The sequence below is a fragment of the Microcaecilia unicolor genome, chromosome 3 (assembly GCF_901765095.1).
Source record: "Microcaecilia unicolor chromosome 3, aMicUni1.1, whole genome shotgun sequence".
NCBI classification, from domain to species: Eukaryota; Metazoa; Chordata; class Amphibia; order Gymnophiona; family Siphonopidae; genus Microcaecilia; species Microcaecilia unicolor.
In genome coordinates, this window is record NC_044033.1 from 280,443,178 (window position 1) to 280,465,855 (window position 22,678).

General features: G+C 44.2%; 1 protein-coding gene across 1 annotated transcript in view; it reads left to right on the forward strand.

The window, feature by feature from the left end:
* TARBP1 (TAR (HIV-1) RNA binding protein 1) overlaps nt 1-22,678 on the forward strand; it is a 919,966-nt gene that overhangs the window by 240,806 nt on the left and 656,482 nt on the right. The window contains exon 7 of the mRNA XM_030198123.1: nt 18,062-18,197. Coding sequence (XP_030053983.1) covers nt 18,062-18,197 — 136 coding nt within the window. The remainder of the gene's footprint in view (nt 1-18,061; nt 18,198-22,678) is intronic.

Genomic DNA, 22,678 nt, shown 5'->3' on the forward strand with positions numbered 1-22,678 from the left:
AAAATCGAATTATTTATCGCAAAGTGCCGGTATTCATTATGGGCAGGGTCACCAGATATGTCTCCACCCCTATGATAGCCACACCCCTTACACCAGCCATGGCGCATATAAACAGACATTATTGAAAATATTATACTAGTATAGAAGAAAAAAATAACATGATTTTCTTTCATTATAAACATGATTTTCTTTCATTATAAATCATTTCTGTAAGCTGTTACAGCTCCAGTATACCCAGTGCAAAATAAGACAGCAGATGTAAATTCTCAAATTGGACATATTCCAAACAATAAAATGAAAATAAAATGATTTTTTCTACCTTTGTTGTCTGGTGACTTTGTTTTTCTGATCATGCTGGCCCAGTATCCGATTCTGCTGCTATCTGTCCTCTTAACTCCGTTTCCAGGGCTTCCTTTCCATTTATTTCTTTACTTTCCTCCTTTCTTCTTCATTTCTTGCCCTCCATCCATGTCCAGCAACCCTCCTCTCCCCTCCAGCCACAAATGTCCAGCCACCCTCCTCTCCCCTCCAGCCACCCATGTCCAGCCACCCTCCCCTCCAGGCACCCATGTCCAGCCACTCTCCACTCCCCCTGCCCTCCCTCCCAGCACCCAGCATCAGGCCTTCCCAGCACCCAACATCAGGGCTCCCACCCAGCACTCAACATCAGGGCTCCCTCCCTCCCACCCAGCACTCAACATCAGGGCTCCCACCCTCCTAGCACCCAGCATCAGGCCTCCCTCCCAGCACCCAACATCAGGCCTCCCTCCCTCCCACCCAGCACCCAACATCAGGCCTTCCCTGCACCCAACATCAGGCCTTCCCAGCACCCAACATCAGGGCTTCCTCCCAGCACCCAGCATCAGGCCTCCCTCCCTCCCACCCAGCACCCAACATCAGGGCTCCCTCCCACCCACCCAGCACCCAGCATCAGGCCTTTCCAGCACCCAACATCAGGGCTCCCTCCCTCCCACCCAGCATCAGGCCTTCCCAGCACCCAACATCAAGGCTCCCTCCTTCCCACCCAGCACCCAACATCAGGGCTCCCTCCCTCCCAGCACCCAGCATCAGGCCTTCCCAGCACCCAACATCAGGGCTCCCTCCCTCCCACCCAGCACCCAACATCAGGGCTCCCACCCTCCCAGCACCCAGCATCAGGCCTTCCCAGCACCCAACATCAGGGCTCCCTCTCTCCCAGTACCCAGCATCAGGCCTTCCCAGCACCCAACATCAGGGCTCCCTCCCTCCCTCCCAGCACCCAGCAGCACCCAGTAGCAGGCCTCCCTCCCACCCAGCACCACACAGCACGAAGCCTCCCACCCACCCAGCACCAGGCCTCCCTCCCATCCTCCCTCCAACCAAAGAAGCATCAGGCCGCCCACCCGTCCTCCCTCCCAGCACCAGGAACCCCCCTCCTTTTTTGAAATTTAAAAAGCATACTGTCCTACTCCTCGGGGTTAAGGCAGCGTGCGTCGGCAGTGAAGCGCGTGTTCTTCGCTCGGCGCGCCTTCGGTCTTCCCTTCTGTCTCTCAAGCTCCATAGGTGGGACCAGAGCTTGAGAGACAGAAAGGAAGGCCAAAGGCGCGCCACACGAAGAACACGAGTTTTGCTGCCGACGCACGCCGCCTTAACCCCGAGGAGTAGGACGGTACGCTTTTTAAATTTCAAAGGAGGAGGGGGTTCCTGGTACTGGGAGGGCGGGCAGGCGGGTGGCCTGATGCTTCTTTGGTTGGAGGGAGGGGGGGAGGGATGCCGAACTGGTGCTGGGAGGGAGGGAGAGTGGGCGGACCAGCGATGGCGCGCATGCCAATGGAGAGGGCTCTGCGTGCCCTCTCTGGCATGCGTGCCATAGGTTCGCCATCACCGGTCTAGAGGAAAGAAAATTAGCAGGTAAGACCTAATTTCACCTTATCTGATAAGGTTCTACTGCACTCAGATTTTATTTTTTAATTGCTTTGTTTCCCTTCTGTGTGTTTTAGAATTTTCACTACTTTCTGCCATCTTGGATCTGTGACATTATCACCATGAATGATTGAGGTTTTTTTTTTTTTTTTTCATGAGGTAGCCAGAAAGAGGAGATGGAGTGGTGTGAGTGGGGCTGATTTTTGCAGCTGTGCAACATAATCCAAATTCTGAATCAGATACAAACATATTGAAAACTACATCAAAAGCCAAAATCCTGCTTGTGATGTAAGATATTTTACTCAAACCTTCTTTGTTAAAAAAAAAAAAAATGAAACTGCACCTATGTGTATTGTACTGAAAACCTTTGTGGTTGAATCAAAACGATGGGGTGGTTGATTGGTGAAATATGCCTAGACATGTCCGGAATGAGGGCTTGCACCTTATTCCAGGCTTAAGTTGAGACATTCCAAGGGTTCACATTTCAAATTACTCTAAGCAGTCACACTTAAATGTTGTTTTTCTCATGACAGGGTTATATCTCTGTTCCTCACGCAGACTCGCAAAATAAATTTTCTTCAGAGAAAGCATAACTGGATTTGATAAAGTATAACTGACACATTTTATTTTGCACCTTATTCTAGACTGCCTTTTCATCGGGAAGATGTGTGAGGGAGGAGAAGGGAAGTCTTAAGCTGTGAGAGGGGATTGGGAGGGGAGTGGTCCTGCAGGGCTCTGTTTTTGCTGCCCACTGTTTTTCATCAGGAGGATGTATGAGGGGAGGGGAATCTGCTGGGCTGTGTCAGAGCTAGTTTAAACTGCGCTATGTCTGTGTACAAGAGGAGCGTTTTGGCAATTTATCATAAAGATGCTGAGAAATTGTTTACGGTTCTGGGTTTGCTGTGTTTTGTAAAAGCACCATAGCAGAGACAAAACACAGATTCAGACTTTGCACAAAGAGATGTTCTTTAGGGCAAGCTAATAAGACAGACAGGTGCGTAATCACATACAGAAAAAAAATCAGCACTTCCACAGTTTATTCACACCATGCATAATAGAAAGCTATGTTGATCAGTCAGCATTTATAAAACAAAAACTTCGGTCTGATGGCACAATTGTAAAAACAGAAGATCTATTTTAAAAAGGCAGTGAGTGGCTTGCAAATCTGGCCGAGTTATAAAGAAGTAAAGTGAGTGGGGGGGGGGGGGGGGGGGGGGAGGTGAAACAGTTTAAGGACAGAGAAAAATAAAAGGAACACGATTGTGCATGCTCACTGCTGTAGTGTGTGCAATCTGCGCATGCTCCTCTGAGGCTGTAGTGAGTGGCAATGGATGTCACTTCCTGTCATGTGACTAATTCAAAATGGTGAGTAGTGTAAAATAGGAAGTGACCCTATGGGTGCCTTCATCTTGGATTTGGGAAACTCAAGGAGGTTTGATAACTGGAGATGGCATGAGCATAACTGGCCTGTTATATGGGCTGAAGCCAGTAGGTGAAGCTTGTCACCCTATCAATTTAATTGTTTTGGGTGTACCAAGATGGCAGCGGCTGCTGCATTGGGGACAATTAAAACCACTTTGGGTGGAGACCGACTTCAGCTTTGTGATAGCATGCTGTCACCTGTTATCAAACCTCCTTGGGGTGACCTGTAGTTGCTGCCTTCTTGAAAAAGGGGCTTGGCGTAGGTGGATTTACATAGTCACTTCTGGAGACATCACCAAAGTGGGTAGGGTTTTGGGTGGGGATATGATGTCATGGTAATATCAGAATGGGCGGGAAGGTTCAAGGTTTTGGCAGAGAGTGGGCATGGTCTTGAGCGGATCGTCGATTGTGATTGGGTGATACAACTGGTAGTCAGTGTGGCCACCTGTAAGATAAGCAAATTAGCTTTGACAGAATCCGGTGAACCTTACTATAGGATGCCAGCTTCCTGCACACCCCCTCCCCCATTTACCTTATTCTCCCTTTGGTTGTTTTTCAATTTTTTCTCTGTTTTTGCTTTGGTTAAGTTCTTGACTCCCTCCAGACCAACTACATCAGCTATTAATCTTATTCCTTTTAATCATTAAAGTATTTTCTCCAATCTCTTAGTCCCTTTGTGTGAGAAATGATAAACTGTAGCTTGGAGTATGAAGAAATGCCATTCATGTGGAAGAAGACAGTTATTAAACCTGTTTTGAAGAAAGGAACTTTAGAGGCTTCTCTTTCTGACAACTAAGGATTTGTTTCCAATATTCCTTTTTTGAGTAAAATAGTAGAAAGAGCAGTTTTTCAACAACTAAGGTAGAGAGGTGTGGTAGCCGTGTTAGCCCACTTTTAAAGGTAATCAATAGAAATAAAACATGGAAAAGAAAATAAGATGATACCTTTTTATTGGACATATCTTAATACATTTCTTGATTAACTTTCGAAGGTTGTCCATCAGATTGGAAATAAGCAAATGTGGTAGATGACAGTATATATAAGTGAAACATCAAAGCATTTCAGTGACAGTCTAACAGGGTGGGGGTGGTTTGGGTGTGTAGGAGGTATGCATGGGAACATCAAAGCATTTTTAGTGATAGTCTAACAGGATGGGGGTGGATAGGTGAGAGGAGGGTGACAAACAGAGCAATACAACTTTGTGGTTTATAATGGGCTAGAAAACCCTAGGCCTTTGTTCCCATGAATATCTCCTACTCACCCCCACCCTGTTAGACTGCCACTGAAATGCTTTGATGTTTCACTTATATATACTGTCATCTACCACATTTGCTTATTTCCGATCTGAAGAAGAAGGGCAACCTTTGAAAGCTAATCAAGAAATGTATTAAGTTATCTCTCTATATAAAACGCACCTCCAACGTTCTAATGAAGCCTCAGAAATTTCCGAACAAAATTGAAGTTGTGTAGATCACATAAGTGTCTGCCCTGCCCTCGCGTCACCACTGATGACGTCGAAGGCGGGGCAATGACACCCAATCGCATCGCTCACCCACCCCGCCCTCGCATCAATCCGTAAAAGATGTCAAAGACGGGTAAAGAAAAAAAAAAGAGGAACTTCACTCAGCAAAGCCGCCGCGCGCACCCTTCCAAACATGCAAGGATCTCGGCCGCATGACAAGTAATCGCAGGGCTCTGCACTGGCAGAGGCAGACACCTTGCGATGGCACTGACTCACACCGCGCAAACAAAAAAAACGGTCATGAAGACGAACGCATTAGGGGAAACGGAGCGGCAGGTTGAAACCTCTCTCTCTCTGTCTCTCTAACTTCCCCTTAGGTCACCGCACACACAACACCCCCTCTCGGTCGTAGCCTTCCTGCTCCCCCCCCCCCACACACACACACACAAAGAAACAGCATTGCTGGCTGCAGCTGCAGGAAACGGAGTTTATTGAATACATTTTATTGCTAGGCAATGGTGTGCTGCTACATTTTTAAAATGCGCTCTCCACGTTCCACCTACTGAAGATTCACTCTTTCCTGCTCCTATCTGAAGGGGGTTATGTGCTGCAGCCTCTCCCCTTCATTAGTGCTAGCTGTTAAAAAGAGTGAAGGGGAGCAGGGAGGGACGACGCAGCTTCAGGCTGCCTTAATCTTTGCTTTGGCCCAATATGTCGAGTGCCCTTCCCCACCCCTGACTGGCCCCGCCGCTCCCCCTCTGTGAGCAACAGATTAAAACAGAAGCTAGGAAAGAAGCTGCTCTGAAGGAAAGAAGTGCAATAGCCAGAATTCAATGCCGCTAATCTTTTACTAACCAGTTCAGAGTGTCAGTCACAAACATGGAGATGAGTTCAAAACAAAAAGGCACTCAGGATGATGACGAAGAAAACAACACTTGCAACGGACACTCTACTCAGCACACACTGTGTCAGTATCTCACACACACAGCAAAACTCTCTCTCACACAGCCATGCTGTGTCTCTCTGTGACGCACACACACACAATCAATCGACATTCTGTCTTTCTCACACTGTCACAGTCTCTCTCTCACTCACTCACACACAGTCTCACACACACATACACTCTCACATTCACTCTCTCTCTCTCACACAGTCACTGTCAAACACACTCTGTCAAACATACACACTCAAAGGAAAACCTTGCTAGCGCCCATTTCATTTCTCACCGAAACGGGCCTTTTTTATTAGTGTCCACTAAAAAAGGTATCTTATTTTCTTTTCCATGTTTTATTTTGTTTTATTTCTAATGATTACCTCAACAACTAAGGAATTTTGCTTATAAAATGAATCACCACTGGTTTTCCTGAATCTGGTTTCCTGAATTTCACGGCAGTGAAATTAGCTTCGTTGCACTCTTAAGTGAGCTACACAGTTATTTTTATAAACGCAAAATTACTCTCATCGTATCTGTAGAACTCAAGGGTAGCTTTTGACTTGTTGGATCACTCTTGAAATTAAATTGCAATAATTTTATGTAATATGAAATAAATATTAGAGCTGCATTTTAATCACAGGTAACTCTGTGACCAATGCATTAATCAATCGCGATTAAAAACATTAATCACATTGTGGCATCTCTTGTCTCCTCCAAACATCTCTTGTACTATCTTCCACTACCAACTCCTGTTCTCGGCACAATCCATCATCTTTCCCCACTCGTATTTCAACATCGCCCACCCCTGTGGCGGTCTGCCTTAAAAGTAGTCTTCTGTTGATACTTGTCAGCAACAATGTTGCTCATATGCTGCCTGCATTTTGGTCCAAAGCTTTTTCTTACCCATCCCACCCTGCAGAAATAAGAAGTGATGTCAAAGGAGGCAGGACAGGCTAGAGGGAAAGGAGACTCCCTTTAAGGTGTTCAGAACCGGCGAGCGCATGGAATAATGAGCTTGCTGGCTCTGAACGATAAAAGCATGCAAATGTTTGTATGGTAGTTAAGCCCTGCCCAGTTCATCCCAGGATGTACCGGGCAGGGCAGAGTGCCACCATTTTGAGGAGACACCTGCAGGAGGAGGGAGCAGGATTCCGTTCCTCCTCCTCCAAGCTTGAGGTAGGCCACAGGGAGGGGGGGAGGGCCCAGGACACAGCTAGACCACCAGGGATGGTCTTTGGGATGGGAGGGTGTGCATGGCCGGGCCACCAAGCTTAAAGGGGGGGGGGGGTGTAGGGACAGTCCCACTGGACCAGGATGTTTAAATGTTATTTCAGGGGGGCTGGCAGGAGCCTGGGGTCCACCAGGCCCTCGCATTCTTTGGGGAGGGGGGCCTGGAAACATGCAAATGCAATCTGAACAGGGTCTCCCCATTCCTCCCTATTGCCCTGGCAAACCCTAACGCCAGCTCTGACCTGGCATAGGGTTTGCCGCAGGAGCAGCACCCTTGTTTGGCGTGCTGCCCGCTGAGCATTTGGGAGGAATATTAATAGCCCTGTTCAGCATGCATTTGCATGCTATTAGTGTTCAGAGATGGTGAGCTCATTATTTCACACGCTCGCTGGCTCTGAACATTTTGCAGTAGCAAATGTGGGCACTAGTCCCGCGCTAATGGCCTCTAGTACCCATATTTGCTTCTGAGCATCTGGGCCTCAATGTTTGACCAGTACCTGATATATTGTGATGTAACTCAGGGTTCAGTGCGCACCCCCATTCTGTTCAGTCTGTTTCACAAGGGGTTAATAGCCATTATTTTGCCTACGACAACCTCCAGCTGATTACACAGATCTATTCTTTCTGATCTTACTCCTTTCAATTGCCTACTAGCAATAGCATCTTGGATTAATTAAAACTGCTTAAAATTGAACTGTATGAAATCCAAAGCACTGTGGGTCACAAACTGTGCATCATTTTCTAACATTTTACCTATGCTTCTAGGTTATGCCCTTAGTGCCATCTCTAAACCTTCTTGGCTGCTACTTTGATTTGCAGCTTTTCTTTGAGGGTCAGGCTTCCACAATAATAAAAGCATGATTTCTGGTGCTGAGAAAAATCCAAGTCATCAGATTTTACCTTAATCTGCTCTTTCACTGTGGTCTTTACTGATTAGTTGTATTGATTACCACAATGCCTTATATAATGGAATTTCTCTTTCACTTTTGAGACATTTTCAATTGGCTCAGAATACTGCTGTCAAGCTGGGTACTTGAGTTGGAGGGAAAAAACACATAGTAAAAAGTTTTTTAGGTATATTAAAAGCAGGAAGCCTCCAAAAGAATCGTTTGAACTGCTAGATGACCGAGGGGTAAAAGGGACAATCGGGCAGGACAAAGCCATAGCGAAGAGATTAAATGAATTCTTTGCTTTGGTCGTCACCGAGGAAGATTTGGGAGAGATACTGGTGCCAGAAATGGTATTCAAAGCTGACGAGTCAGAGAAACTGAATGAAATCTCTATAAACCTGGTGGATGTAATGGGGCAATTTGACAAACTGAAGAGTAGCAAATCTCCTGGACTGGATGGTATTCATCCCAGAGTACTGATAGAATTGAAAAATGAACTTGCGGAACTATTGTTAGTAATATGTAATTTATCTTTAAAATCAAGTGTGGTACTGGAAGATTGGAGGGTGGCCAATGTAACGCTTATTTTTAAAAAAGGTTCCAGGGGAGATCTGGGAAATTATAGACCGGGTAAGCCTTATGTTGGTGCTGTGCAGAATGGTGGAGACTATTATAAAGAACAAAATTACAGAGCATATTCAAAAGCATGGATTAATGAGATAATCTATTACGTTTCTTTGAGGGGTTGAACAAACGTGGTTAAAGGTGCGCTGAGAACCAAGATGGCGCCGTGGTGAGACTCTACGCCAGACGCACTTAGAGCTTTTCGTCTGAGGAACCATGAGAGGAGTCCGAATTCCCTATTATGGGGAAGCGGAGAGGAAAGGTGAGGGAGGCTCCTATTACCTCGACCGATATCCCCCCCTCAAGGCAACCGACGCTCGAAAACTTTGGAGTAACTCTGGGACTCCGGGCTACCTCTTCTTCTGCTACCAGACCGGCTTCCATTGACTCGGTCAGCAGTGTAGACGGGGCTTCTCTCAGCCCCAACGCCCGTGCGGCACCTCCCCAACCAGGATGTGAGCGAGCGGTTTGTGACTCGGTTGGACCTATCCCGGTAATGGTGAGGAACTCCGAAGAAGGGAGCCTATCCGCACGCAATGGCGAAGGAGACCTGGTAGGACAAACTTTACAAACTTTTTCTTCAGTTGTGAGTGCCGGGTTAAAGCAGATCTCCAATGCCTCCCTTTCTGATATGAAAGTTGAGACTATAAAACCTGCCATAGTGACTATGGATTCACTGTGGGACCTAACCTTTTCATTGCACTCTTCACTACAAACAGTTTTGTTAAAAAACGCTGGTGAAATAAAAATTCTATCAGATGCCCTACTGTCCCAGGAGCAGATTAATGCCCGACAGTTGTCTGATACTCAAGCGCTTCAGGGTAAAATTCAAAAGCTGGAGAACTTGAACAAAGCCACAATTAAGGAGAGTATATTTGTTAAACGAAAGATGGAACATCTTGAAAATCAACAGAGAAGACTTATCAACTTCCCCAGATCGCCAATAATTTCTGCGACTGAAATGTTCAAAAAATACCTGAAGGAAGTTTTAGAGATGCCGAGTGAGACCCTTCCACCTATAACGAGGGTGATTTATCTCTAGACTTTTGTACCACCTAAATCTGGAAATCGACCCTGGAGTTAAGGAGGGAGGATTGAACTTGACGTCTTTTTTAGAATCTTATTTGGAGATAGTTACCCAAAGGACAACAGCAGTGGTAACATTTGCACTTGAGATAGATAGGGAAATGGTATTGAAGTTATTCTTTAGACATTTGGACTCAATGTTATTTGGTTCTAAAGTCAGAATTTTTCCGGATCTCGCAAGAGAGACCCAGTACAGACGTAATGCCTTTTTGGCACTTCGTCAGAGAACTTTAAATCTGGGTGCAACATTCACCCTTAAATTTCCTTGTATTTGTCATTTCCTATATCAACAACATAGTTACCAATTTTTTGATCCAAAACAACTTGAGGATTTTTTGATCTCTAAGGAAGTTGAGAATGCAGTTGTGAAAGTTTAGATATCCCACATGGGCACTGTAAGATAGATTGAGAATGTAACCGGAGCCAGTAATGCCTTGTTGTTTAATTTTTATATAGATAAACATATATTTGTAACTTGGTTCTCATTAAGGATTTCCTGTATAGTGGACGATGACTTTATTAATGTTTTCCCAAGATTTTTGACTCAATGTGAATTATGATTTGATTATTTCTTATTTCTATATGCTCTTTGATAAGATGTATAATGTGAAATTATAAATAAATTAAAAAAAAGGTGCGCCAGTTGATATTGTATATCTGGATTTTCAAAAGGCGTTTGACAAAGTACCTCATGAAAGACTCCAGAGGAAATTGGAGAGCCATGGGTAGGAGGTAGTGTCCTATTGTGGATTAAAAACTGGTTAAAAGAAAACAGAGAGTAGGGTTAAATGGTCAGTATTCCCAATGGAGAAGGGTAGTTAGTGGGGTTCCCCAGGGCTCTGTGCTGGGACCGCTGCTTTTTAACATATTTATAAATGACCTAGAGATGGGAGTAACCAGTGAGGTAATTAAATTTGTTGATGACACAAAGTTATTCAAAGTTGTTAAATCGCAAGTATGAATACTACTAATTGGCTTTCTGGTTTTGCTGTGCTTTTCTATCAGAAATGGATTTCAAAGTGTGTTTTCATAGTATTTTAAGATTGATTTTATTGTTATATTGTAAACCGTTTTGATTTACTTTTTGTAGTAAGTGACGGTCTAGTAAATAAATAAACAATACAAGAGGACTTTATGAGACTGGGAGACTGGGCATCTAAATGGTAGATGTCGTTTAATATGAGCAAGTGCAAAGTGATGCATGTGGGAAAGAGGAACTTGAATTATAGCTACTTAATGCAAGGTTCCACTTAGGAGTCACTGACCAAGAAAGGGATCCAGGTGTCGTCGTCGATGATACGTTGAATCCTTCTGCTCAGTGTGTTGCGGCAACTTAGAAAGCAAATAGAATGTTGGGTATTATTAGGAAAGGAATGGAAAACAAAAATGAAGATGTTATAATGCCTTTACAATGCTCCATGGTGTGACCGCACCTCGAATATTGTGTTCAGTTCTGGTCACCGCATCTGAAAAAAGATATAGTGGAATTAGAAAAGGTGCAGAGAAGGGCGACGAAAATGATAAAGGGGATGGGACGACTTCCCTATGAGGAAAGGCTAAAGCGGCTAGGGCTGTTCATCTTGGAGAAAAGACAGCTGAGGGGAGATATGATAGAGGTCTATAAAATAGTGAGTGGAGTGGAAAGGGTAGACGTGAAGCGTCTGTTTACTCTTTTCAAAAATACTAGGACTAGGGGGCATTCAGTGAAGCTACAAAGCAGTAAATTTAAAATGAATTGGAGAAAATGTTTCTTCACTCAACATGTAATTAAACTCTGGAATTTGTTACTAGAGACTATGGTAAAGGTGGTTAGCTTAGCAGGGTTTTAAAAAGTTTTGGATGGCTTCCTAAGGGGAAAGTCCATAGACCGTTATTAAAATGGACTTGGGGAAAATCCATTGCTTATATCTGGGATAAGCAGCATTAAATGTTTTGTACTTTTTGGGATCTTGACAGGTATTTGTGACCTGGATTGGCCACTGTTGGAAACAGGATGATGGGCTTGATGGACCTTTGGTCAGTCCCAGTATGGCAATACTTATGTACTCATGCTCATAAGTATAATTCCATTACTCCCTTGTTTAGGGAAATTCACTGGCATCCAGTGGCAAACTCTGTCATGTTTATTTTATTTTAAATACATTTTTATTGATGATGGTAATACCTCTCAATCATACATTCACAATAACCATGTGTACATTAATCTGGATAGAGTCAGATACACAGTGAAAACTGCCACCTCATCCTTTTACTTAATCCTACCAACTGTTAACCTCTCCTCCCCCCCCCCCCCCCCCCCGCTCCCTTCCCCCTCTCCCCCCCCCCCCTCTACACTTAGCATTACTCCATCTGTGCATTAATCACTTATTTACATGTTTACATGCTTATATATTTAGCATGGGGGCTTTTGCCGCTGGTGGTAATGTCAACCAAAATGGAATCCAGATCTTACAATAGTCTAATTCTTTAAAACTTGCATTCTGATCCACCACTCTTCTCTCAAATCTCATGAGACAAACCATCTGGCATCTCCACTGTTGAAGTGTTGGTGGTTTATTTGTAATCCATTCCATGAGTATTACTTTGTTTGCTATAAAGACTGCCCGAAGCGCAAAGCCTCTATATCCTGTTGGTGGTTTATTTGTAATCCATTCCATGAGTATTACTTTCTTTGCTATAATGACTTCCCGAAGTGCAAAGCCTCTATATCCTGCTGGTGTAGGAGACGTTAACCCCGGGTTGCCAAACAACAAATACGGGTCATACTGCTATTTGGCATGCCATATAGTCCATATATGTTTTAGTAAGATCTTCCAGAAATGCACTATTCTTGCGCATTGCCAAAACATGTTTCCCAAGAGTACCCCTTGTGCTTTGCATTTTGGGCATGACCCGTCTGAAGATGCTCCCATGTGAAAGGCCCTTCTTGGTGAGATATATGACCTCATAATAAACTTATATTGCAGTTCCCAGTGTGCTATCATTTTGCAAGAGTCCCGTAGCGACAAAACATGTGCTTTAATTATTTGGCTTGAAATTTCAATTCCGAAGTCCAGGCCCCAAGTCTGCGATAGTTTTTCATAGTTTGTCTCCGGTATCACATCTCTGATATGTCTATGGTGCATCCTTAGCGGGACTTTATTTTGTGATTGCAGAGAGAACACATCCGATAGTTCCTCCTGTACATCTTCTGTCAATTCTTGCCATGGCAGAGTGGCTATGTAATGTTTCAGCTGTATATAGTGAATGTATTCTGACTGTCAGCAGGAAAATCTGGTCTTCAACTGCTCAAACGATTGGATTTGTCCCTCTTCAGTCAATATCTGTGATATATATGTTAATCCTTTACTTTGCCATCGCCGAAATACATTATAAATCTTTCCTGGAGGAAATGCTGGATTATCACAAATTGCCAAGTATGGGGTAGTCCGTGGAGAAAATTGGTGCAAACGACAAACCCATCTCCACACCGCTTTCACCGTGGGCAATATGTGTGATTCCCGAAGTATCGGCGGAATCCGGCCCCCTCCAGAATGAAATAGGCAGCTGAAATGTGTATCTGTTGTTCATGTTGTGTCTAATTCAGTAGCTGAGAACTCCTATGTGTTTCGGAACCAGTCTGTGATATGTCTCATTCCACATGCTACTGTGAGATACCGTGTGCTCAAAAGTCCCAGACCCCTGTATTCCACCGGTATCTGGAGCGTTTTAAAGATATTCGGGCTTCCGCCCTCTCCACAAAAAGCGTTGCAACTGCTTGTTCAGTTTCTGTTCATCTTCCAACCTGAGGAACAGTGGCAGGGTCTGGAATATATATAGCCACTTGGGCACGATCACCATATTATATAGTGCTATCCTACCCATTATTGATAGCGGGTAGTCATGCCACATACGCAACTGCATACACGTCTGGGTAAGTAATGGTGTCACATTATTGAAATATAGTGTAGCCAAATCCTGTGGAAGGTATGTACCCAGATACTTAATTTTGTCCCTGCATATACCACCAACCCCTTTGACTTCTGTAGGTTAAGAGAAAAACCTGACATGTCCCCATATTCCTTGATTATTTTTAACATTACCTCTAAAGCATCACGGGGGCTAGATGTGATCACAGCCAGGTCATCCGCAAATGCTAGTGCTTTAACCCAGCCCTCCTCCCACCTTCACTCCCGGTATCTCCTGTGCTGACTTCAAAGCCTGCAGCAGTGGCTCTATAGCCAAGACAAAAAGTAAAGGTGAGAGGGGACACCTCTGTCTTGTGCCTCTCATGATCCCAAATGGGCTTGCTTTAACTCCATTGACCAATATAGAGGCCCCTGGGTCTTTGTATAGAGCTGCTATGGCTCGGTAGAACCAGCCTTGAATTCCCATATACTCAAGTGTTGTAAACAGGTAATTCCATCCCACCTTATCAAAGGCTTTTTCTGCGTCTAGACTATATAGGCAAGTTGGTATCTCCATCTGCTGATTTGATGCCATTGCCAGAAATAATCGACGTACATTCCCTACTGCTTGTCTAGATCTAACAAAACCGACCTGCTCCTGTCCAATTAGTCTAGGCAATATTTTGGCTAGAATTTTGATATCAACATTTATAAGTGATATTGGCCTATATGATGCTGCCTGATCTTCTGGCCGCCCGGGTTTAGGAAGTAAGGAAATCAGCGCTATATTACAATGCTGCGGGAATTTACCTTCTTTTATGACCTGAGTGTAATAATCGTGAATAGGTCCTATAAAGGAGTCAGGTAATATTTTATAAAATTCTCCTGTGTACCCGTCTGGGCCTGGCGCTGATCCCAACGGCAGGGACTTAATCACTTCTTGAATCTCTTTCCCCTGTAACGGACTTTCCAGCTCTTTGATTTCAGTTTCTGTTAACTGGGGAAGTCCCACTTGTGTCAAGAAGTTTTTAATTTCTCTGGGATCTGGCTTTTGGTTAGCAGTATACATAGCTCAAATTTTTACAAGATATTTTAAAGCTATTTCCTCACTTTTATTACACAATTTTCCTTTCTCATCTCTAAGGGTCATTATTGGTTTTCGGGGTCCCCAGACCCTAAACAGTCTCATTAACATCGATCCCAACCTGTTTCCAAATCTTTGTACTTTAAATTTTTGATAAGCTAATGCTCTGCACATGCGCTCATGCAACAAAGAATTAAGTGCCACTTGCATTGCCTGCAATTGCTCTTTTGTTGTGGCATTTGGGCTTCGTAGATAATGTGCTTTCGCTTTCTTAAGGCTGGCTTCTAACCTCAAGATTGCTATTGAATGTTTTTTGTTTGTAGCATGGACATATGCTATCACATCTCCTCTTAATACAGCTTTTGCTGCTGACCAGAATAATGTTGTCTGTGCCATATGACCTTTGTTATACTGCACATAATCTTCCCATTTCTGATGAATGAAGGACTGAAATTCTTTAGGTTCTGAACAGTCTAACTGAAGGTCCGAGACCAGATTAAAGTCCCCCATAACCATGGGCTGGAAAGTTTTATAGGGCATACGTATATTAGTTTGGAGTAACATTTTTCATCATTTGTATTAGGTCCGTATAAATCCCAACACCAGAAATTCTCTGTCTTTTATCCACAGTTTCTTGAAGGCATCCAGTGTCTACCTTATGTCTCTTCAGGGCTGCCAAGATTTTTGCTCGTTTCACCGGGGTTGCTATCCCACCCACATTCCACGTGGCAAACCTTAAAGTTCTAATCCTTTACTTATTATGACAATTCTAATATTTATCCACATCTAATAACACCTCTCGGGTGTCCAGCCTCACCCGAGGGCCTCACAAGATCTCATTTGTCCTTGCAAAGCATTTATTATCATTGTTCTGATCACCTCCAGCACTCCTTCTGCCCTTGCCACATTTACACTGATGTTTACACAGATGTCTTTCGAGTTCCCCCCATCTATCTCGTGCTGTCGCTAACTCCCATCCCTCTCCCCTTTCCTCTTTACCCCCCCTTCCCCCCATCCTATTCCCCCGCCTCTTTAGTCCCTTCAACCTAAACCTCATCCTACTAACAGGCTAATAGAGATCATGCGACACCGAGCCCCCCTCCCCCCAAGCACTTATATGTTAACCTGTCCAACCCATACACCGCTTCACTCTTTATACACAGTGTCTTAATTTACATATTTGTCTTTACTCACAGAATATATAACACCTTACCAACTCCAACACATCACAATCACTCACTCTTTCCTTTTGGATCTAAAGTCTTTTTGGTCACCCTCCGCTTCTTTGGAAGCCACACAGACTGTTCCAGTTGCTCATGCCGAGTTTAACTCCGTAAGGAAGTTTTTGGCTTCTTGTGGCGTTTTAAATAAATGCCATTTTTCTTGACGATGGATTTTTAGCGTCGCTGGGTAGATCAGTGCGAATTTCTTTTGGGCGTCCACCAGGGTTTTGCAAATAGGTTGGAATGCCCGTCTCTTCTTTTGTAAGCTCAAGGAAAAGTCTTGGAATATTTTAATGGGGTCCCCATTGTAAAACAGCTTGTCATGCTTCATCCGGACCCCTCTCAAGATTTCCACCTTATGCACAAAATTATGCACTTTTGTTATGATCACTCTGGGCCTCTGATTTTGAGCCGGCTTGCGCCCTATTCTGTGGGCCTGTTCCAAGCATAAGGATTCTGTGCTGTCGGAGAGCGCCATTTCCTCGGTCAGCCATTTTTCAAGCACCGTTTGCAGCATATGTTCTGGAACTGTTCCTGGGATACCTACGATCCGCAGGTTATCCCGCCTCAAACAGTTCTCCAGTTCATCGATTTGTTGTGATTGTGATTGCACTAATTTTTGTAGTTCTTCCAGCTGCTTGTTTTTTCCGACCTCCCCATCTTCCATTACCGACACTCTGCGTTCTAGCTCGCCCGTGCACCTTGTATCTTCCAAAAGTGTTTCTAAAGTATTGAGCTGACTAGACAAATGTTGTAGCTGGGGATCTAGTGCCGATTTCACTGCTTCTGTTAGCTGGAGTAGCTGCTGCATAGTAAATGTGGGTGTCGGGTTTGGCGCGGGACTCAGCGCCATTTTGGGATCCGTTCCCCGCGGTTTGTCCGCTTCTTTCTTTGCGCTTTTCGCCGGCGTCACCGCTTCTAATTTCACAACAAAAGGGTCCATATAAGCGCACAGTCCCTTTTCGCTATTTTCTTGGTTCTCACCCACCTGCAAAACTATATTTTTGTGCTGGGGGAAAGGCAGGGCTCTAGAGAGGAGCTACTACACGTCTGCTCCACTCAGCTAATCACATGATCTCCGTCATGTTTAAATTCTGATACTGGCACATCATGCGTTTTATAGATGCCTATGCTACTGTTGTCCTGATCTGTTAATCCCAAACCCTGAAACCAGAAGTTAGTTACTTCTTCATCTACCCAACTGCAGAAACTTAACTTACAAAACCATCTACACAGCAGGATTTAGTTATATGGGCTCCACATGGTGGAACTCAGTACCCTAGGCTAGAAGAAGCATAACAAACTACCTTCAGTTCAGAAAAGAGCTGAATACCTAACCTCTTCAGAAAATATTCTACAACTAAATCTATAGGATAACAATGTCACATTCCACTTTATAACTACAAAAGACCACCGTAATTCCACCCCCATGACAGCAACATAATACTGTAATAGCCTAATTGTATACTGTAAGCCACATCGAATCAAAACCTGGTTTTGGATAATAGTGGATACAAGAATGCATAAATAATAATACATTTGTCCAAGAATTTTAGTTCACAAGTGCATAATCAAGTGGTGACTCTCCTTTGGTTAACGCCAGATTAGATAGCACACACCAAGCTGCATTTTTTAATTTTAATTTTATTTTGTTTACTTGGCCCTCATCCTGTGGAATGCCTTGTCATGGTACCTTAGGATGAAAACCAATTTTAAAAACTTCAAAATTGGGTTGAAATTGTACTATTTTTCTGTGACCTTTAGTGATGATTAATCATGCAGAGGGCCAGGTTGGCTAGGAGTCCTGGAGAGTATTGCTGTGATTTGATGGAACTTAGTTTTCTTCCTTAACTACTTCTCTATCATGTTGATATACACATGGAAAGAGCTTATAAAGTGGATACATGGTAACACGTCATCAAGGAAAACCTAAAATTGTGTACCTCCAATTGATGACTTCAGACAGCAGTGTAGTGAGCCTTGCAACCCACCTGCAGATATGTTGGGAAGAGCTTTTACTATTCTATCCAGTTTATTATTTTTATCAGTAAACGAGGACCATCTGGTCTGATGGCATGTGGGAGATTCCTCTGCATATTGTAATGCTTTCTGAAAAAAACTTTAATAGAATTCTTCAAGCAGACATGATTCAACTGTGTGGTTCATTGCAGTCATCGGAGCACACTAATTACACTTTTTTTTCTGCTGAATTTGTGCACGTTATTGAGATGACAGCATTTTTGTTGTTGGCTAACCATCCCTGATGTACATTATCTTTCATTTTCATTATGTTTTTGTTTCTTCTCCTTTCTTTCAGGTAGTTTTCTTTTGCAGTTTATCCAGAAGATAACTAGTAGACACTGGTGTGCTGTTCCTCTTCTGTTTATATGCAAAGCACTGGCTCATATTCCAGCATGCAGAGTCTGGGGATTAGAAGGGCTTTTGGCTCTAAGGTAACCAGTTTCCTAACTTCACAAAAAAATTTTAAGAACGTGTTATGAAACGCTTGAACAAATAAAGGTATGTAAGCTTTAAGTAACATTCTAAATTTTTCTGTTGACAAGCCAGATTAAGTTACATACTCAAGCAGGTGATGTCATCTGACAGTGCTGAGATGGGACAGCTCTCCTGGAGCTCAGAACTAAGTGTAAAGTTTTGAGAATTCGTGGTCTCCTCAGCACCACAGTTTGGTTTTTTTTCTGCTCTACCGACTGGACACAGAATCAAAGCTTTCCCATATTCAAGAGATGTTTTAGCCTCTGCTTGTGCCTGCTCTTTTTTGTCATCTTTTAAAAACAAAAATGTTTATTATTTTTTTTTCACTTTAAATTGTTTTATTATAATAGTTTTGTACCAGTCAACTTTCAGAAAGAGCACAACTTGCTCACTCTAGCCCGCGCAGGGGCTAACAATTACTGGACTAAGACATCTTGTACAAGCTTATCAGCTTCATAAACTCCTCTACAGTATGTGTTTTTACAATAGTCCTACAAACAACTTCCACACCCCAAGTAAACTTAGCGCCAATATTATGCACCATCCCCTCTCCCAGCCCTCCAACCACTTCCAGCCCCTTCACAATATGAGAATGCCCCTTGGTTCTTTGGGACATGCTCTCTCACCCCCTCACCCTCCCTTTACCCAGCCCCTCCAAGCCCACCTGCATCCTCTAATTCTCCACCATCCTAAATGCATGTTAATAGCTGATGGAATCGAGCCCACCCACCCTTATGTTGCAGAAACCCCTCCCTGCGGTAGGGTAGGGCGCTCCATTTGTATTAACTGACCCAATTTGCACTTCCAATCACCTAATGTCGGGGGGGGGGGGGGGGGTCTACTTTCTTCCAGTGCTATGAGGCACTTACCTGCTGCCAGCCCCCATCGCAACCATTTGCTCTCCTCCCAAGAATCCCTCTCGTTATGTAAACCCAATAGACATACCAAAGGACTGCACACCAAAATGACTCAATCAAAATTACCAACGGTTTCATAACAGCCTGCCAAAAGGGAACCACTCGGGGGCAGGTCCATCATATATGTATAAATGAGCCCAGTTGTGATTTACACCTCCAGCATAAGCCCGATGTACCCAGATACATCCGCTGCAGTCTCTCCGGTGTGTAATACCATCTGGTGAAGACTTTGTATGCATTTTCTTGCACCAGAACACACACCGAGGCTTTTTGAACCTCCCCACAAATAACTTCCCACTCCTGATCAGAAAAGCGGCACTTTAGATCTTCTTCCCAAGCCCCTTGAAAACTAAATGGCCTGAGATCACATCCCCTAAGAAATTTATAAATCACTGGTACTGGTCGGAGCACCCTCTCAACAAAAGCCACAGGTTTTCCAGATTTTCCATCTCTTGAGGGTTCTTCCCCCTCCAACCCAGTGTCCCCTCAAAGTGTTGAATCTGCTGCTTTTGGCTCCTAGCCACAATTGCCCTCCCCTTGTCCCTTCCTCCCTTCTCTTTGTATCAGGTGTTCAGCGCTGCGTGTGTCTGGTAGCGCTATACAAATGCTAATAATAATAATAAATAGGAAACAATATCTCCCCTGGGCACAATCGTCCCATAATTTAAACTATACACCCTTTTCAGATCCCTGGGAATCTGAATCCCCAAATATCGAATGTGATTCTGGGCCCATTTGAAAGCAAACAGTGCTTTCAATCTATTCTCTTCCATGTGGGTTAGAGAAATCCCCAATAGCTCACTTTTATCCATATTAACCTTTAAACCAGCATGTCTTTCAAATTCCCTAAGTATCTCCAACACCGCAGGTAGCGTCGCCTCTGGATCCACCACATAAAGTAGCACATCATCTGCAAACAGCTCAATCCGATGTTCCATCCCCCCAACCCTAATACCCCGAAGATCTGGATGTTGACGTATCATTTCTGCTAATGGCTCTATGTACATTGTAAATAGAAGGGGCGACAAGGGACATCCCTGCCTAGGCCCCCTACCAATTGGAAAAAAGATGTATATCCCCCATTAATGTTAAGGCATGCCTTCGGATCTGCATATAAGGCTGCCAGCTGGGTACCAAAATTATCTTCAAGGCCCATGCGATTCATCACTGCTCGCAAAAACCCCCAACTGACCCGATCAAAGGCCTTTTCTGCGTCTATTTCTAACATAGCTGTGCTAGACCGGGATCTTTGTGCCTCCCATATTAAATGAAGAGTGCGCCTTATGTTAATCCCCTACCTGCCTCTTTGGGATAAATCTAGATTGATCTATATGAATCAATTTTGGCAGTACCCTAGCCAATCTGTTAGCCAGGATCTTAGCCACTATCTTTGCATCCACATTCAGAAGTGAAATAGGTCTATATGAACCACAAACAGTGGGGTCTTTCCCAGGTTTAGGCAGGACTGTTACCTCAGCCTCAGACATGGATACTGGGAGCCCATTGCCCTCCAAAACACCATTACCCACTTGCACCAATTGCTCCTCCACAAAACACTTGTAAAACCTCACTAAGTAGCCATCTAATCCTGGGGCCTTACCATTAGGAAGCCTTTTTGTCACCCACTGTATCTCCCCTAGTCTAATAGGTTCCCCAAGCTGAGCCCTTTCAGATTCATCCAATCGTTGTAATGGAACCTGATCCAAATAACGAGCTATATCTGCAGCCGATGCACCCTCAGAGGCACTATATAAATCTTGGTAATATTGCACAAAGCATTTTCCAATATCTGAATCAGCATAGTGCCAACTTCCCCCACCATCTTTCAACTTTTGGATAAGGGACCCTGTCTTTGCCCGTAAATAATTGGCCAACATTGCACATGATTTATTGGCAAACTCAAAATGTTGCTGCTTTAGCTTAGGTCTCATGAAATCAATGTCTGCCATCTGCAATTGTGCTATTTCCCCTCTCACTTGTTTAAGGTCTTCCCATATCTGTGGTGTAGGGTTTCATTTGTGCAATTTTTCTAAGCGTAATAACCTCATATGCAAAGTTAGCGAGTGTTGTCCATTTTCCCTTTTCTTGTGCAATCCCCACTTAATCAAGGCCCCCCTCACCACTACCTTCAACGCATCCCATAACACCCCGTCAGTTACTTCCCCATTATCATTAAAGTGATGGAACTCTTGAATATTAAGCTTAATATCTTCCTTTACTTTCTCATCGCCTACCAGTGACTCATTAAATCTCCAGACTCCTTGTCGCCTGCAATGACCCAGCCCAGTTAGTTTAATCCACATTGGTGCATGATCAGGAACACAAATCGTCTCTATGTCAGCCACCTCCACCATATGCCATCCATTGCAATGCACCCACAACCCATCTATATGGGAATAGGTCTGCGCTGCATGCGAGTAAAAGGTGTAATTCCTCTGCACCCCATGTAGCAACCTCCAACAATTCACCACTTCCAACCCCTTCATAAATTGCAACAATGCCTTCCGCCCAGGACCACTCTGCTGCCCTCCTCCTTTCGAATGGTCTAACCTTGCATCCAGGGCAAGATTAAAATACCCCCCTACCACTACCTGTTCTCCCACAAATCCCAGAGTCTCTCCTTTTAATGTTTGAAAGAATTTCTTTTGCCCCACATTCGGTGCATAAATATTGATCAAGGTCAGCTCCTTGCCCTGCAGCCACCCTGTAAGGGCCACATAGCGCCCACTAGTATCTCAACACACCTTTTTAATCACAATCCCACAATTTTGTGTTATCAATATGGCTACTCCCCCCATCCTCTTTGGTCCTTCTCCCTGATGTACCACCACTTCCCGAAAAGACCTACGATGCATGCATGTGAATATCTCTTAGTCTTAAATGTGTTTCTTGTAAAAACGTTACGTCCCACTTCAGCCTGCTCAGCTCCTTAAATACTCTACTGCGCTTTCCCTGATTATTGAGCCTGTTCACATTCCATGTACCCACCAGGAAGGCTTCCCCCCCACCCAAACCCACTCTCCCCTGCTTTAACATATCCATAGTCCCTCCCCCATCCTCCTAAACCCTCCCCCTCCCTTTAGCCGATCTCTCTATCAGTAGATCAGCCATCCCACGAGGAATAAACGCACTCTCCCGGGCTTTGGCCTCACAACAGTCCATCCCCTGCCCTCCTGTCACCCCACACTCCCCACATCCGCTACATTCACTTATCTGTTACCTTCCTGTCTAGTATCCCTCCACCCTTCCACCCCCAGACCCACACAAATTATATTTCTCACACCCAAAATCTCTCCAATCTCTCAGCTCACCCCTCACAATGTTCCAACAGGTTCCCATGCTCCCCACTCTCACCAGGGTGCCATGCCTGCCCTCCCCTCTCCCCACTCGACCCCCTATGCATAGCACCCCATGAAATGGTTGCTTATCTGCATAATGTCCTCAGCAGATTAATCAGTCTGTCCCAGCCCACTTAAGTCTGTTTTCCTTCAGGAAGCCTGCTTATCAGATTTCTTTCCACG